This window comes from Poromitra crassiceps (assembly GCF_964638095.1).
Source record: "Poromitra crassiceps genome assembly, chromosome: 2".
NCBI lineage: Eukaryota > Metazoa > Chordata > Actinopteri > Beryciformes > Melamphaidae > Poromitra > Poromitra crassiceps.
Genome location: NC_139624.1, coordinates 64,137,127 through 64,153,288, shown reverse-complemented (window position 1 = coordinate 64,153,288; position 16,162 = coordinate 64,137,127). Strand labels below are relative to the sequence as shown.

The following is a 16,162-nucleotide window of genomic DNA, read 5'->3' as shown; positions in this document are numbered from 1 at the left end:
AAACAACGCTAGGACGGCCAGAAACGCCGTGGAGATCGCTGGGTGAGTGGCCAAATCATAATTATTGCCAGGAGAGGGGTCCAGGTAAAAAAAAAATGAAATTCTCCTTTAATCTTGCCAGACAGCATTTTTAACCTAACAGGCGCCACGCTATCAATAGCATTCAGAATTGTTGAATTGAAGTTATCGAGAATGTCATTGACAGAAGCTGATGTGGGAGGAGATAAAGAAAATGTCTCCATAAACAGCGCGCTGGTGCCTGCATTAATGTCTCGTCTTTTAACGGTTTGTGACCTATTAATGATCTCAGGGGAGATTTCCATTTAAAAAAAGATGCAAAGATGGTCAGACAACGCAACATCAATAATCAACACAGAAGAGGACTTAAAGCTCCTAGTAATAACTAAATCCAGGGTATGGCCTCGGTTGTGAGTAGGCCCTGAAACATGTTGAGACAGATCAAAAGTGTCAAGTAAGATATTCAGTTCTTTGGCAAAATTATCATTTGGGTTATCAATATGAATATTGAAATCCCCAGCAATAGATATACAGTCATGTTCCATGAAAATTAAGGAGAGTAGATCAGCAAATTCAACAAGAAAGCTGCCTGAGTATTTTGGTGGTCTATAGCAGTAAAACAGTAGTTGAGCATTTCAGAATAGCAGCAAGGTATTCGAACGATGAGAAGTCTCCAAATGTTACCTGCTTACATTGAAACATATTAGAAAAGACAATCGCTACTCCCCCCCCCCTCTTATCAGCTCTGGGAGTGTCAATGAAGCTATAATTAGGCGGTGCTGATTCGGACAGAACAGCCACTCTGTTATTCATATCGAGCCAGGTTTCGGTGAGGAACATTAAATCCAGATTATAACTGGTAATCAGATCACTGACGAGGAGAGATTTATTTGACATTAAGGAGTGCGGCTTTAATATTTTTAGAGCCTGGAACTTGTATCGTTTGCTTTACAAGGGGAATGGAGATTAAGTCTGATTTAGAGACAGATCGTGTTGAGGGGAAAGTATTATGTCTGTATGAAATCAAGACAGGAATTGAATGGAAGTCAGCATTTCCGCCGTAGCCAGTTTCATTGCTAGACTGATGTGGGACCTTGTTCCTATCGGAACAGGCCGGGGTGGTGGGGGGGCTGGTCTGGAAAGAGAGAGCCAGGAAGAGACAGCAGAGGGGAGTTATATTTAATTGCTTTGTCATGTGAATAACAGGAGAGGTTGTTTGATTATTATGTCTGTGCAGGTTAGAATATAGACAGAGGAGAAATGTGAGTGGTTTGGTTTTTGGACAGGCAGTGAGCGAGGGCAGTCGGTGTGGGCCTGAATACCAGGGCTTATCAACTGCCTCTGTCAGATTAGGGACCAAGAGATTAATCAAATTCACTCTGTCTGTGTCTATGTCTATCTTTGTCTCTCCCCTCCCCAACACGGTCAGGTGGCACTTGTACCCATGCCAGTATCCACATTTCCAAAGATACTGTAAGGCTAGAGGGCACTCAAGTTTATGTTTTGATACTATGAGTGTACTTGTACTGATTTACCTGACGCAATGCAACTGTAACCACGCACACATGCACACATGCAAGCACACACGCACAACCTCTGTAAAGAGCAAATGACTTGCCACACGTGACCATTCATTCAGTTCCTAATCATATTACATCAATACTATGAGACGGCAGGGAACAGAGGAGGCAGAAAGGGAAAAGAGGTATTTCACTTCATGTTTGTAAAATTGATTTAACAATCTCAAAGTTCTGGGCATACGGTTAGATACAGGTTAAATCATGTTAAATCAGCAATAGGCCCCACCGGACATTTCCTGTCTTTACTGTCCCTTGTGACTATTCATGACCATATCGCCCAGCCACAGTATATTCTACCTGTTCTGCTCTCTCTCCTCTTCCCCCTTCCCCTGCTCCCTCCCCACCCCCTCCCTTGCTCTGCTCTCTCCTCCCCCACATCGCCCCGCTCTCCCTCCCTTGCTCCCCCTCCTCCCTTTTCCTGCTCTCTCCTCTTTCCCCTTCTCCACCTCCTCCCCTTCCCTGCTCTCCCCCCCATTTCCCATTCTCTCCCCACCTCCTCCCTTTCCCTGCTCTCTCCTCCCCCACATACCCCCACTCTCCCTCCCCACCTCCTCCCTTTTCCTGCTCTCTCCTTCCCCACATTCCACCCGCTCTCCCTCACTTGCTCCCCCCCACCTCCTCCCTTCCCTGTTCTCTCCTCCCCGACATTCCATCCCCCTTTTCTCCCTTTCTCTCTGTCTCTCTCTATCATATGATTGTTCAATCTTGTTATTAATACTACTGTAATTCTTACTGTTGTGTCAGCTAGATTTAGCTAGACATTAGACAGTCCTCTGAGACATGCTTGTGAATTAGGGCTATACAAATAAACTTGACTTGACTTGATAGTCTCTATCCAAAAGTACAATAAGAAAAACACACCTCCAGTTCTTGGTGTGTGGTGGCGCCTCTTCCAGGCGAATGAGTGCATAACGGGCAGCATTAAGAGACAGGCCACGGATGCCGTCACCCCACTCCTTCTCCGCCCTGGTAAAGAGAACGGATGAATGAGGATGAAAATGATCAGAATAAACAATTATATTATTTACATTTATATCTGCTCAGAGAGACTGAATGTATAATTTAACAGCTGAGTCTTCCAGTGTAAGTTCTGGATAGCATACACCCCATTTTATTTCTGACATTTACAATATTGGTGATTGCACTGCCAGTGAAACCACAACTAGCTTCTACCCACAAGCATCTTTCCCTGTAACTGCACTAGGAAAGCATAGCTAGCAGAGTGTGTTAAGAATAGACTATAATGAAATTATTTGATGCCACGATGTATTTAATGCAATTTAAAAGGCCTGCTGCTGTAAGGTGAAACTCGTGTAACTCCTATCTTGGTGATTTTTATGCTTGTATTTGAAGGCTTATATAGTCCTCTATGGGCAGAGAAATACTGTATGAATCTTCAAATTAGCAAATCCTTTCAAACCCCAATGGATAAAATGCACGATTACTAGTCTAAAATAAAAATGTAGCTGACCGAGTGTTTTTACCTGACAGCAGAGATATTCAACTTGGGCACTTTCTGCACTGAAGTGCCATTTTGTTGTTGCCCAGAACTCTATTTTTCAGCTGTCCAATAAAGCTCAGGGTATCTGATTAAGTTAAGTTGTACATAATCTATGCTCTCCTTTATTCCCCTTTCAATACATTTTCCTCTTTTGCATCGTTTCGGCATATTTATCATCTTTCCTGACAAGAAACTGTGAGTGAAAAATGATTGAGCATTTATACCACTGCAAGCTTTGTAATCACTGTGCACAAAACCATGCTTACCCTCGGTACTCAATGTATTTGTAGATGCAGCCAGCGATGGCCATGGCCACTATAGCATAGTACCAGGAGCAGATGAACATGAGAGAGAGACACAAGCTCATTCCCAGAAAGGACAAGGCCCTGTGGGAGAAAACACACACACACAATCTCTCAACATCATCAACAAACTACTATTACCGTAATTACTGCTGGTGCTTTCATACTTCGTCCATTCGCAAAACTCAAGGAAAATGTCTTGCCCAAACAATGATACAGTTTCAGAACTGGTCAGCTGAGAGGCTTGATAATGGAGTACTGCAGGAATGAGTCCGGAAGACCTGGATGTTAGCACTTCCGGCTCTTACGTGTAAAAGTCAATGGGCTTTTTGTATGGGGATTTTGGTTAAATGCTTGAAATAAGGTTTGTGGTTAACAAAAGTTTATTAAACAGCGAACTTTGTGTTCAGCAAGATAATCTTCACAAATGAGGACCACTTTTATCATTTTCAAAGCGTAAATGAATTTTTGATTTGTGATTTTCAGAAAACACTTCAAAAGTCATAAAAGTGGTCCTCATTTGTGAAGATTATCCTGCTCAACACAAACTGTGATGGCGTTTATCCTCAGAATAACTGTGAACACCCGTGATTGAACTTCGGTTCACCACTGCAAGGCGAGGAGACTGCAGCAGGCAAGGTGCTTCCTGTTTGTGGTTAGAACGCGATTATAACTTAGGTGACACTCAACAATTCAGGGCTCTTTTTTCCTCTGTACTTCAGATGCCATCACACAAACTTCACTGTTTCAGAAACTTTTGTTAACCACAGACCGTAAAAATCCCATTGACATTTACATGCAAGAACCAGGAAGTGGGACTTCTGGGTAAGCCTACAAAAATACATCATCCCTGCAGCAGTACTCGATTGAAGCCTGGATAAATGCAGTGAAAGCCACCACTAAAAATGCCGTGCTGAATTGTCCTCTACCTGCATTGTGGACCAAATCCTGGTAAATACCCTCATCATGCTTGAACTTGTTTTAAATAGAATCATTTTGTGTGTGTGTGTGTGTGTGTGTGTGTGTGTGTGTGTGTACATTAGGGAACACACACACACACACACACACACACACACACACACACGTAAAAATCAGCCAGCCGCTGCTTACTGTCAGTTGTCACTCGCCAGCCAAATCTTGTTAGGTCAGACACACCAAGGCCCATGTTACCAACAGACCGACTCCCCCTGCTGGCCACTGTGTGCCAAGCTGCTGCACGTGACGTAACAGAACACACAGCATTTGGTGGCTGCTTTGGCCGTGTCCAATCCATGTGTTGTTAAGTTAACTTGTGATTCTATGCCAAGGGGGGTTTAAACTTGTCAATGATATGAGGGACTCTATGTGGCTTCTTATTCGTTCTCATCAGCCAAGTCACCATCTGATGAGTCCATGGTTGGTAAATCAACTTGTAGATTCTTTATCCGTCCTCACATTACATCCTTACAATACGAGGTGCATGTATTTTTTTGTAAGTTGTATGCCTTTGCATGCGTCTGATAGTTTCCATAAGGAAAGCCTCAGTCACCCCAATAGCAACAATAAACTCAGGTTGAGTGAGCCTGACATGGTGCAAGAGTTCCAAGACACTAACCTCTCAAGACATTCAATGTCCTTTTCATTGACTAACAGTACTTATACAGACGTATTTCAACGATACATCAGTTACATCATCTATTAAAAAAGCATCAGTTAACCCACCAGTGGTAGTATTTGAAGCGGGGTCTCCAGTTGGGTGTGCGCAGCAGAGTCTGAACAGCACAGGCCAGGTTGACAAACAGGTAGCACATCAGGAAAAACCTGGCAGAGGAACAGACAGCCGAAAGGACACTTAGAAAACTAGAAAAGTGCACTCAGTAGAGTGCAGATCTCCACCAGGCTCCGCTACACCTAACCATGACCTCACCTAAACCAAAACCCAAATGTGAAGGGCACTGGGAAACACTATCTGATGGGGGAGCAGACTTGGACACAACACCTGTTAACACTGGCTCCCTTACAGTCAAAAGGTACGTCACATTAGTGTTGGCGGGTTCTTTTGCTGGTTTTTTCACCCAGATTTGCAGACAATCGTGGTTTGTATTCATTCAATCAAACATTACAGCAGAGGTCATTTAAAACCTTCAATAATGTCAGCCAGACAGTCAAGCAGGAAAGGCTAAAACCAAGCCTTACCTACCGTAGTCTGTTGCAGGCCACTTTTTGGCCTTTGTCATGGCTCAAAAACAAACATCCATAGAAAAATGTGGTCTCGTTTTGAACCGGAGCATCTGCAGATCAATTCCATCATTGTTATCAATGTTAAAATCATTGTTAAAATCATTCTGTAAAAGATGGAAAATATTTGGTAACACAGCCACTGGTCCAGTAGAATGTGAGATTAGCTGTGGACAGACAGACAGCTACACATACTCACACACTTGCACTCTCACGACTGAACATAATAATCTCCCCCAGGCTTCTGCCTCAAGATAATAAAGAGGAATGCAAAATGACACAGGGATCAGATATTGTGCAAACAATAAGCTAAACATCGTGCCGTAGTATCCAATAACTCAAAGCCTATTCTTTCTTTAACCTGTCACCTCATAATCTGGTCTAAGTGGCTTTAACAATGAAATCATTAAGGTATCATAGCTTTCGTCTGGAAAGAGCAGGTATTAGTAGGGTCATCTGTGGCACTTCCGTGACCGTGGAGAGCGAAGGTCCGTTTCTCAATGGATTTGTCATCTAGGAGGGTTAATAAACAAATTTAGCCGGGGTGTATTTTTAAAAAAGGCGGGGAAAATATTTGAGAGACCAAAATCCAAAATGTCTGCCGTGGAAATTAACTTTTTAATGGTTTGACCTACAATGATGCACAATACATGGTTTCAGAGCTTATTCTGGTCAAGGAATACATATTTGGTGTTTATATAATGATTTGACTTATTTTTGACCTTCAAATACAAGATGGCTGCCAATTTTGAGCTCTAAAAGGCAGTTTTTTCAAAATCGTCATAGAGCCTTCATATTAGGCTTGAATGACAGGTCTTCTCATGATGAGTTGAATAATATACAGTATAAGTACACAGAAGTAATCTCTGAGGTCAATAAAGTCAATGTTTGTGTGTAAACAACAGTTGCTGATTTGCGGTTTCCCATCAAATAGGGTAGGCTACTGAGAATATGGTGTCCAGTTCATCCCATCACATTTTCATAATGAACCAAAAACAATTTTGCACTATAGCCTAACATAAAATAGTATTCTGTATGCAAAGCTAGCAAGGTTAGTTGCTTGAGCTGAATTTAAAGGTCAACTCAAAACAAACAATGAAATTAACTTTGAAATTAAAACTGAATCCTAGGCTACTAAATACCATCAGCACACAGTAAAGGAAACTTGTCTTTGAACTCAGCTGACTGTCTAGTCCTAATCCCTGTTGTGCAATGTCCCTTTTCAGTGAAGTTTTAGTTTTTGTTAAGAGTATGGACTTTTAATCTTGACCTTGTTGGTAGGCAACGGCCCTTTTTCAGTCAAGCATTTTCAGATTAGCTCAGTCAGTCTGTGAAGCAGTCAGTGTCAGCACTTGCGCGAGCTCGCTTTTTCTCTAACTAATGTTAACATTACACACTTTAAGAGACTTTGTTTGAGGATATCAACGTTATTCACTAGTCTAAAGATAGTTCTACCATCAAGAACATATAAAACAAAAGCAAAAACAATTTTTATTTGCAGAAGTCATCATTGATATTTGGTGTTAGCTAACGTTAGGTAACGTTATTATTTTTAGCTAAAGTTAATGTTATCTGTCTCCACACTTCTGTCAACTGACATACTGTATGCATTTGCTTTTGAAAATAAACAGCCTGGCTTGCTTAAGCATAACTGAAGATTAAATAGAAATATAACATGACGAATGCATGTACCGATTGGTTGCCCCATCTTCCCAGGAGGTGGTGGTGTAAACATCATCAAATTTATCAAGTCCTGACCAGTCTTGGGCTTTTAATTGTAAGCTGTCCCATTTGCCTTGATTTATTGTATCGGTGGGCTTGCAAGGCTTGTCACATTTTAGGACACATTCATAGGACATTGTGTGCTTTGTCTTTCATTGGGAGGGAAAGCAACTCGCTATTATATTACTGTTATATTATATTGCTGTTATACGCTGTTTATTTTCAAAAGCAAATGCATATGTCAGTTGACAGAATTGTGGAGACAGATAACATTAACTTTAGCTAAAAATAATAATGTTACCTAACGTTAGCTAACACCAAATATCAATGATGACTTCTGCAAATAAAAATTGTTTTTGCTTTTGTTTTATATGTTCTTGATGGTAGAACTATCTTTAGACTAGTGAATAACGTTGATAACCTCAAACAAAGTTTTCTTTTTCTTTTTCTTTTTTATATATTCCCCCCCCCCGATTTTTTATCCCATTTTTATCCCCCATTAGTGCTAACGTAATTTCTTTATCCTGGTTGCTACTCCACCCTCTGCCGATCTGGGGAGAGCCGAAACTGGCTCCATGCTTCCTCCGAGACATGGGCAGTTAGCCAGCCGCTTCTTTTCACCTGACAGGGGAAGCTTCACCGGTAGGACATAGCACGTGGGAGGTTCACACTATTCCAACCAGTTCCCCTCCCTCTGAACAGGCGCCCTTAACGACCAGAGGAGGAACCACATTAGCAACCAGGATATTGCATGTTTTTGGTGAAGGGGGTTCCTATATGAAGGAAACCCCTGGGAGGCACGGGGAGAACATGCAAACTCCACACAGAATGGCCCTTTTGACGACCCCACCCGGGCGGTGGGCACTCGAGGACATGCGGACGGGCATGCATTCCTTCAGAGTTCACATCGTCCCAGGTGGGAATCGAACCCACGACCTTCGAGCTGTGAGGCGATAGTGCTTACCACTACACCACCGTACCTCCTTTTATATCCTCAAACAAAGTGTCTTAAAGTGTGTAATGTTAACATTAGTTAGAGAAAAAGCGAGCTTGCGCAGGTGCTGACACTGACTGCTTCACAGACTGACTGGGCTAATCTGAAAATGCTTGACTGAAAAAGGGCCGTTGCCTACCAACAAGGTCAAGATTAAAAGTCCATACTCTTAACAAAAACTAAAACTTCACTGAAAAGGGACATTGCACAACAGGGATTAGGACTAGACAGTCAGCTGAGTTCAAAGACAAGTTTCCTTTACTGTGTGCTGATGAAATTTAATAGCCTAGGATTCAGTTTTAATTTCAAAGTTAATTTCATTGTTTGTTTTGAGTTGACCTTTAAATTCAGCTCAAGCAACTAACCTTGCTAGCTTTGCATACAGAATACTATTTTATGTTAGGCTATAGTGCAAAATTGTTTTTGGTTCATTATGAAAATGTGATGGGATGAACTGGACATCATATTCTCAGTAGCCTACCCTATTTAATGGGAAACCGCAAATCAGCAACTGTTGTTTACACACAAACATTGACTTTAATGACCTCAGAGATTACTTCTGTGTACTTATACTGTATATTATTCAACTCATCATGAGAACACCTGTCATTCAAGCCTAATATGAAGGCTCTATGACGATTTTGAAAAAACTGCCTTTTAGAGCTCAAAATTGGCAGCCATCTTGTATTTGAAGGTAAAAAATAAGTTGAATCATTATATAAACACCAAATATGTATTCCTTGACCAGTATAAGCTCTGAAACCATGTATTGTGCATCATTGTAGGTCAAACCATTAAAAAGTTCATTTCCACGGCAGACATTTTGGATTTTGGTCTCTCAAATATTTTCCCCGCCTTTTTTAAAAATACACCCCGGCTAAATTTGTTTATTAACCCTCCTAGATGACAAATCCATTGAGAAACGGACCTTCGCTCTCCACGGTCACGGAAGTGCCACAGATGACCCTACTATATTGCTATTATTCATACTCTTTTTGTCTTTAGCATCAGATAGCATTCAGTAGGTTTTGCCTTTAGCATCAGATAGTGTTCAGTAGGTTTTGTCTTTAGTATCAGATAGTGTTCAGTAGGTTTTGTCTTTAGCATCAGATAGCGTTCAGTAGGTTTTGTCTTTAGCATCAGATAGTGTTCAGTAGGTTTTATCTTTAGTATCAGATAGTGTTCAGTAGGTTTTGTCTTTAGCATCAGATAGCGTCCAGTAGGTTTTGTCTTTAGTATCAGATAGTGTTCAGTAGGTTTTGTCTTTAGCATCAGATAGCGTTCAGTAGGTTTTGTCTTTAGCATCAGATAGAGTTCAGTAGGTTTTGTCTTTAGCATCAGATAGCGTTCAGTAGGTTTTGTCTTTAGCATCAGATAGCGTTCAGTAGGTTTTGTCTTTAGCATCAGATAGCGTTCAGTAGGTTTTGTCTTTAGCATCAGATAGCGTTCAGTAGGTTTTGTCTTTAGCATCAGATAGCGTTCAGTAGGTTTTGTCTTTAGCATCAGATAGCGTTCAGTAGGTTTTGTCTTTAGCATCAGATAGCGTTCAGTATGTTTTGTCTTTAGCATCAGATAGTGTTCAGTAGGTTTTGTCTTTAGCATCAGATAGCGTTCAGTAGGTTTTGTCTTTAGCATTAGATAGCATCAGATAGCATCAGATCACATTCGCAAAAGAGATCTTGTATCTCAAATGTCTTATCTGGTTAAATAAAGGTTAAATAAAAATAGCGTTCAGTAGGTTTTGTCTTTAGTATCAGATAGCGTTCAGTAGGTTTTGTCTTTAGCATCAGATAGCATTCAGTAGGTTTTGTCTTTAGCATCATATAGCGTTCAGTAGGTTTTGTCTTTAGCATCAGATAGTGTTCAGTAGGTTTTGTCTTTAGCATCAGATAGTGTTCAGTAGGTTTTGTCTTTAGCATCAGATAGTGTTCAGTAGGTTTTGTCTTTAGCATCAGATAGTGTTCAGTAGGTTTTGTCTTTAGCATCAGATAGTGTTCAGTAGGTTTTGTCTTTAGCATCAGATAGTGTTCAGTAGGTTTTGTCTTTAGTATCAGATAGCGTTCAGTAGGTTTTGTCTTTAGCATCAGATAGCGTTCAGTAGGTTTTGTCTTTAGCATCAGATAGCGTTCAGTAGGTTTTGTCTTTAGCATCAGATAGTGTTCAGTAGGTTTTGTCTTTAGCATCAGATAGTGTTCAGTAGGTTTTCTCTTTAGCATCAGATAGTGTTCAGTAGGTTTTGTCTTTAGTATCAGAAAGTGTTCAGTAGGTTTTGTCTTTAGTATCAGATAGTGTTCAGTAGGATACTGACATAGAGAGGATAGGGGCCACAGCATCCAGGGAGGCAATGAGGATGCCGATCTCACAGATCCCAGCAGTCAGCAGCAGAGCCCAGGTAGGTTCCCCGTTAGCCTTCCCATGGCCAAACACCTAACACACACACACACACACACACACACAAACAAACAATATTCAAGAATGATACATGTCAACCTTCTTCAAAATCGTTATATGATCTAATGATACTAACATCTAACCAGAGACAGAGTGAGCATTTCATTCATGTTGAACTGTAACGCAACTACAAAGTACATTATGTGCAAAATACAACATGCATACACTTTACACCAGGGGTTCTCAATCGTTTGTAACTTAAGGCCCACTTCTGATTGTTAAAACAGTTCCGAGGACCACCTTCCCAGATAAATGAGAGACAGAGAAAAAAGTAATTGAAATTATGCAATTTAATTTGAGGTTTTTGATCTATATAATGCTTGAGCACATTTAGATATACATTACATTTACATTACGTCATTTGGCAGATGCTTTTATCCAAAGCGACTTACAATAACACATTTTTGTCAGCAATAGAGCAATCAACTATGCAACACAGTCTATGACAACTACAACTTCTGAAGGAACAGTGGTACAAGTGGTTTAGTTTAGGTTAGTAGTTTTTTTTTGAGAGAGAGAAAGAAGTTAGTTCAAGAAGGGTATAAAAATAAGAAGATATAAAAATAAATAAATAACTAGCTGTAATCACACTTTTTTATTTTATTTTTATTAATATATTTGGCAATACCATTGCCTCCGTGGCCCACTACACGGTGCTCTGAGGCCCAGTGGGCCACATCCCAGTGGTTGAGAATAGCTGCTTTACACCACACTTACTGTATTGTATACGGTAGTTACTGCAAATTTTTGCAAATGTTTAAAGACCCCCTAAAGTCATGTTTCAAGATGTAAAATACTCTAGTTTAAATAAGTTGTGTCTGATGGTTTACCCCACAAAAAAAGGTTAAAATATATTGTTAAAATCCTTAAAATGAATTCCCCCCCTTCTGCCTCATTAAAAACCCAAAGCAACCAATCAGGGTCATCTAGAACCTAACTAGCCAATCACAGCATACGACACAGGCTTTCAACACATTCTCACTCGTGACATTGGAATGACAATGCGTCATTTGGAATGGAGTGAATTCATCATACAGTCCCTTACAGTGTGGTTTTCCACAAGGATCAATTTTAGGTCCTCTTTTTTTTCTTTTATATGTTAATGAATTACACTTGATTTCTAAAGAAGCACTCTTTATTTTGTATGCCGATGATACAAACATCTTTCTCACAGACAAAAAGGAACATAGGTTGATTACTTGTATGAACACTATTTTAGATCAAATGGATATCTGGTTCAAACGCAATAAGTTATCACTTAATGTTAAAAATAGTGCTTATATGATCTTCAAGCCTAAAAATAGAACTCTATCCAATCAACTTTGTCCCATTCTTATAGCCAACAATACACTTGAATATGTTTCCTCTGTTAAGTTTTTAGGTGTAAACATTAGGGGTGTCACAATATATCGTCCCACGAAATTTCGCGATAGTAAAACGTCACGATATGTATCGTTGAGATGAAATCTCATATCGCAATTTTTTTTTTTTTTTTTTTTTTCAAAAATAGACAAAGAAACGTCTTTGTTTGTTGAAGTTCAATGTGTGGAAAGTAGTTCAGTTGAACAAGTCTCTGAAGAGACACATGAGAAGTTATACAGGAGAGAAACCATTCAATTGAGTTTCTGGCAAAACTGTTTACTTGACAGGAAAAACTGAAGATGCATAAAAAATAGACTAAGAAAAGTCTTGTTGTTTGAGTTTGAAGAAAAACTGAAGATGCATAATGAGAATTTATACTGCTGAGAAACCTTTTAGTTCAAAGTAAATCTAAGTGACGGTGTAACTCATTCTATTTCAAGATAAGCCTTATCTCCAATCTCATGTTTTTTCTAGTTATTGTAATAACAATTTCCCACAACAGCATGTTTTGTATTTGTGCATTTCAAATAAAATTCTACTTTTCCAGTCATATATTGTCATTATTCAAGTTTAAAAAAATATTGTTAAAATCGTATCGTATCGTATCGTTATCGTGAACCCAGTATCGTGATACGTATCGTATCGTGAACTGAGTGTATCGTGACGCCCCTAGTAAACATTGATGATCAACTTAATTGGAAAAAACACATCTCTTATGTGTCCAATAAAGTTGCAAAAAACTGTGGTATTTTACGGAGAGTAAAACATGTCTTGTCAAGGAAAAACTTCCTGGATCTATACTATTCTATGATTCATCCCTTAATTTCTTATGGAAACATAGTCTGGGCAAGCATGTACAAAACCAGTCTTTCTCCCAATTTTTTATTACAAAAGAAAATTGTTAGATTGGTCACGAACTCTCCCTGGAATGCTCACACTGTCCCATTATTTTAAACTCTGGAGCTGTTAAACATATTTGACATTAATACATTTCAAATATGTCTTTTTGTGTTTCAATTTCTCAATAATTCACTTACAGCCTGACGAAAACCCAACGGTTGAAACGCGTTGGGTATTGCCTCAGAAATGAGTTTATCCACTTTTTTGCTTGATTCTGTTTACATTTTAAAAACTGCGACAGTTCACACAACTTTAACACAACATGCATATATTATACATCAAACTCTTGAGCTAATTCTGCTCTCACTCAGAATGTCAAAATATAAGCGATGTGATGTATAGTTTTTGAGATATAAATTTGTGTTTGACATAACTCATACTATTAACTGCCGCGGGGTTCCGCATTTCTGGGTGGCAAGTGACGTCACGCTGATTCGTCCTACTGTATAAGCCCCTCCGGGTTTCTTTCCCTCACCTGCACGATTTTCTTTGTATTAAGATACTTGTACTATCTGTTGTTATTAATTTTCTTTGTGCAAATAAATAAACAATAAACAAAGTGACGACAAGCGTTCCTGACCGATCTGCAGTATATGACAGGTTGGGAGTGAGAATGTGTTGGGCCTTTAACTGCTGAATACTGGACAGGGATTGGCTCCAAGATTCGTGAGGAAGAGAAGAATCTTGCTTGTTGAAAATGGCCTTTTCAGTGAGCTCAGAGAAGTTTCCACTTTCAGCAGACGTCTGTGAACACAGCTTTATAATGTCAAACTCTGCAAAGGCACCATTCTGCACAGTGAAGCTCAGACATCCAACTGAAGGAGCGAGAAGAAAAACTATTTTTTTTTACTTTAGGGGGTCTTTAAATGTGTCATTTGGGTCTGGATTTGGGTCTGGTTTGAGGCAACAAGGAAGAGGATTTAATACTGTACAATTAAGGCAAAAGCATTATTTTGGCTGTAGTCTCGCTTGCCAGACTACCTGCCTGCACTGGGAGAGTGTCTGGCTGGTCATACCTCCACTCTGGGCTAGTGGGGGGAAAAGGCTCTGTTATCTTTACAACCTTCTACCAAAAGTACAAAGCAGGCCTGCTTTATTGCACAATCCAAACCTTCGGCAAAACTTGCAATTTTCAGCGTGTAGCAACATGCTAGCGTTGTTGTTTTCAGGCCATTTCAAGCCGTTTGGAGCAATAATAATGCTTTTGCCTTCATTGTACAGTATTTTCCCCAATTCTGTCTCTAAATGCCCTGAAACTGCAGGAATGTATATATACGCCACTGTGAAACAAGGTTTTTAGAATACTCCCCCCCCCCCCATGTGTGTGAGTATTGTGAGAGCAATGCACGTCAAATTCCTTGCATGTGTACATACTTGGCCAATAAAGTTGATTCTGATGTAGGAAGACGCATGCAAATTCAGCTCACTCAAACAAACTATTAGATGAGTGCAAGACGATGTACAGTACTATACAATACAGTCTGTGTGTTTAAAGACTGACAGTTCAAAGACTGTAGAGAACATTCATATTTGTGCATATGTGTGTCTGACCTGTAAGAAAGGTACAATGCCATCTCGTGCGATGGCCTGCAGTAGCCGTGGGGCGCCAGTCAAACTCTGAAGCCCCGCCCCGCAGCAGGAGAAGAATGAGCCAATCACAATCACCCAAGGCGAGGGCCAAGACAAGGTGCCGATTACAAGGTTCCCTTTCACCGAGTCGCCAAACCTGGAAAGAAATCCCAATCATATTTGATGGCCTTGTAATGTAGATGCAAAGCTCCTGTTTAGCCATCCCATACTGTACTCTTCAGAGACGTTCAGAGTGTAAAATACAGCTTTCATCCAAATGAAAATAAAGTTTGTGATAGGATGACATGTTTGAACAGTACATGTATACAGTAGCCTACTACAAGTAAGAACTGGGCTTTACATTTAATATGGAAGGAAAACAAAAGAAAACAAAAGAAAACAAAATAAAAACGAACAAAATAAACTATTTAAAAAAATGCTTTAATTTCTTTATTTTTGGTCTTAGCGAAATTAATGGCAGATGAAATCACTTGGTTCGTATGCCTAACCCAGAAGAGGAGGTGACTTTGGCACTCTATAGGAAACACTGTAGAAACTGTTTCTAGCATCTTTACGGTGGCTACCTGCCACAGTAGAAGGGGAAACATGATTATGCTCAGAAACAACAACTCATTCTCATATGTGTCTATTTGTCAGGCCCATTATAACGGTTACGTTCCTCCGGCGTTAAAAATGAAAGTAAACACGTGTTGCGCTGTTGGTTAAGTGTTTGTATGACAGCAGAGAGAGACATCCTCAAACAACATCACATTTGGAGCAAGAGAGAGAGGAGCATTATTTATCCCCATCCTTAACAAGCTATCATGACATGGTTGGTACCAATGGATGCCTTATGTCTTCTAGGGTGCGTTCCTAAATCCAATCTGACACTCTACAGTAAAACGAGAGTGCGGCTGTTCAAAGAGGCAGAGCACACTCTTTCTGTATGAATTAACGAACGGGTCATTCGTTTTAGAAACACATGCTACTGGCTAGCAGTTAGCTAACTGCTACACATACAAACAGCTCACTCTTATCTGCTCTCAGCTCCTCTCCTCTGTTCTCTTCTCTTCCCCTGTGTTTTTTTAACCATTTCAGCAGTTCATCTGCTCTTGGCGCTCTGCTGCTCCATCTCCTCAGACGGAGTGCTGCTGACTGAGAGAGTGTAGCACTTTGAATAACTGAACACTGTATTCCAACAGCGCTCCCAATTTACAAACAGTCCAGTTTGTGCCAAAGTGCCCTCTGGGCGCTTGGAGTGACATTTACGAACACACCCCTAGTTTCACATGATAGCAGTATATTCACTCTACCTTTAAAAAGCCCGCTACGGCCTCTGAAAGACAGTAATGCAAAAAGGGCACTTATCTAGTCAGAGGCCAAAAGGGCAGGTGCTTAGTTGAGCACCACCTGGGGTCTATCTGTGCACGTGCCTGATGTGAGTGTGCAACTCTTACTTGTCTCGGAGCACCACACCCTCAATGCAGGCACCGAACAGCACCACACAGGTAATGTCTGGGAAACACGTCAGGAAACAGTACAGTGA

General features: G+C 40.3%; 1 protein-coding gene across 1 annotated transcript in view; it reads right to left on the bottom strand.

The window, feature by feature from the left end:
* The window catches only part of slc12a7b (solute carrier family 12 member 7b), a 150,470-nt gene that overhangs the window by 16,096 nt on the left and 118,212 nt on the right, over positions 1-16,162 (bottom strand). The window contains exons 11-16 of the mRNA XM_083651989.1: positions 16,074-16,131; positions 14,599-14,773; positions 10,643-10,761; positions 5,103-5,201; positions 3,366-3,485; positions 2,460-2,564 (exon numbers count right to left, since the gene is read on the bottom strand). Coding sequence (XP_083508115.1) covers positions 2,460-2,564; positions 3,366-3,485; positions 5,103-5,201; positions 10,643-10,761; positions 14,599-14,773; positions 16,074-16,131 — 676 coding nt within the window. The remainder of the gene's footprint in view (positions 1-2,459; positions 2,565-3,365; positions 3,486-5,102; positions 5,202-10,642; positions 10,762-14,598; positions 14,774-16,073; positions 16,132-16,162) is intronic.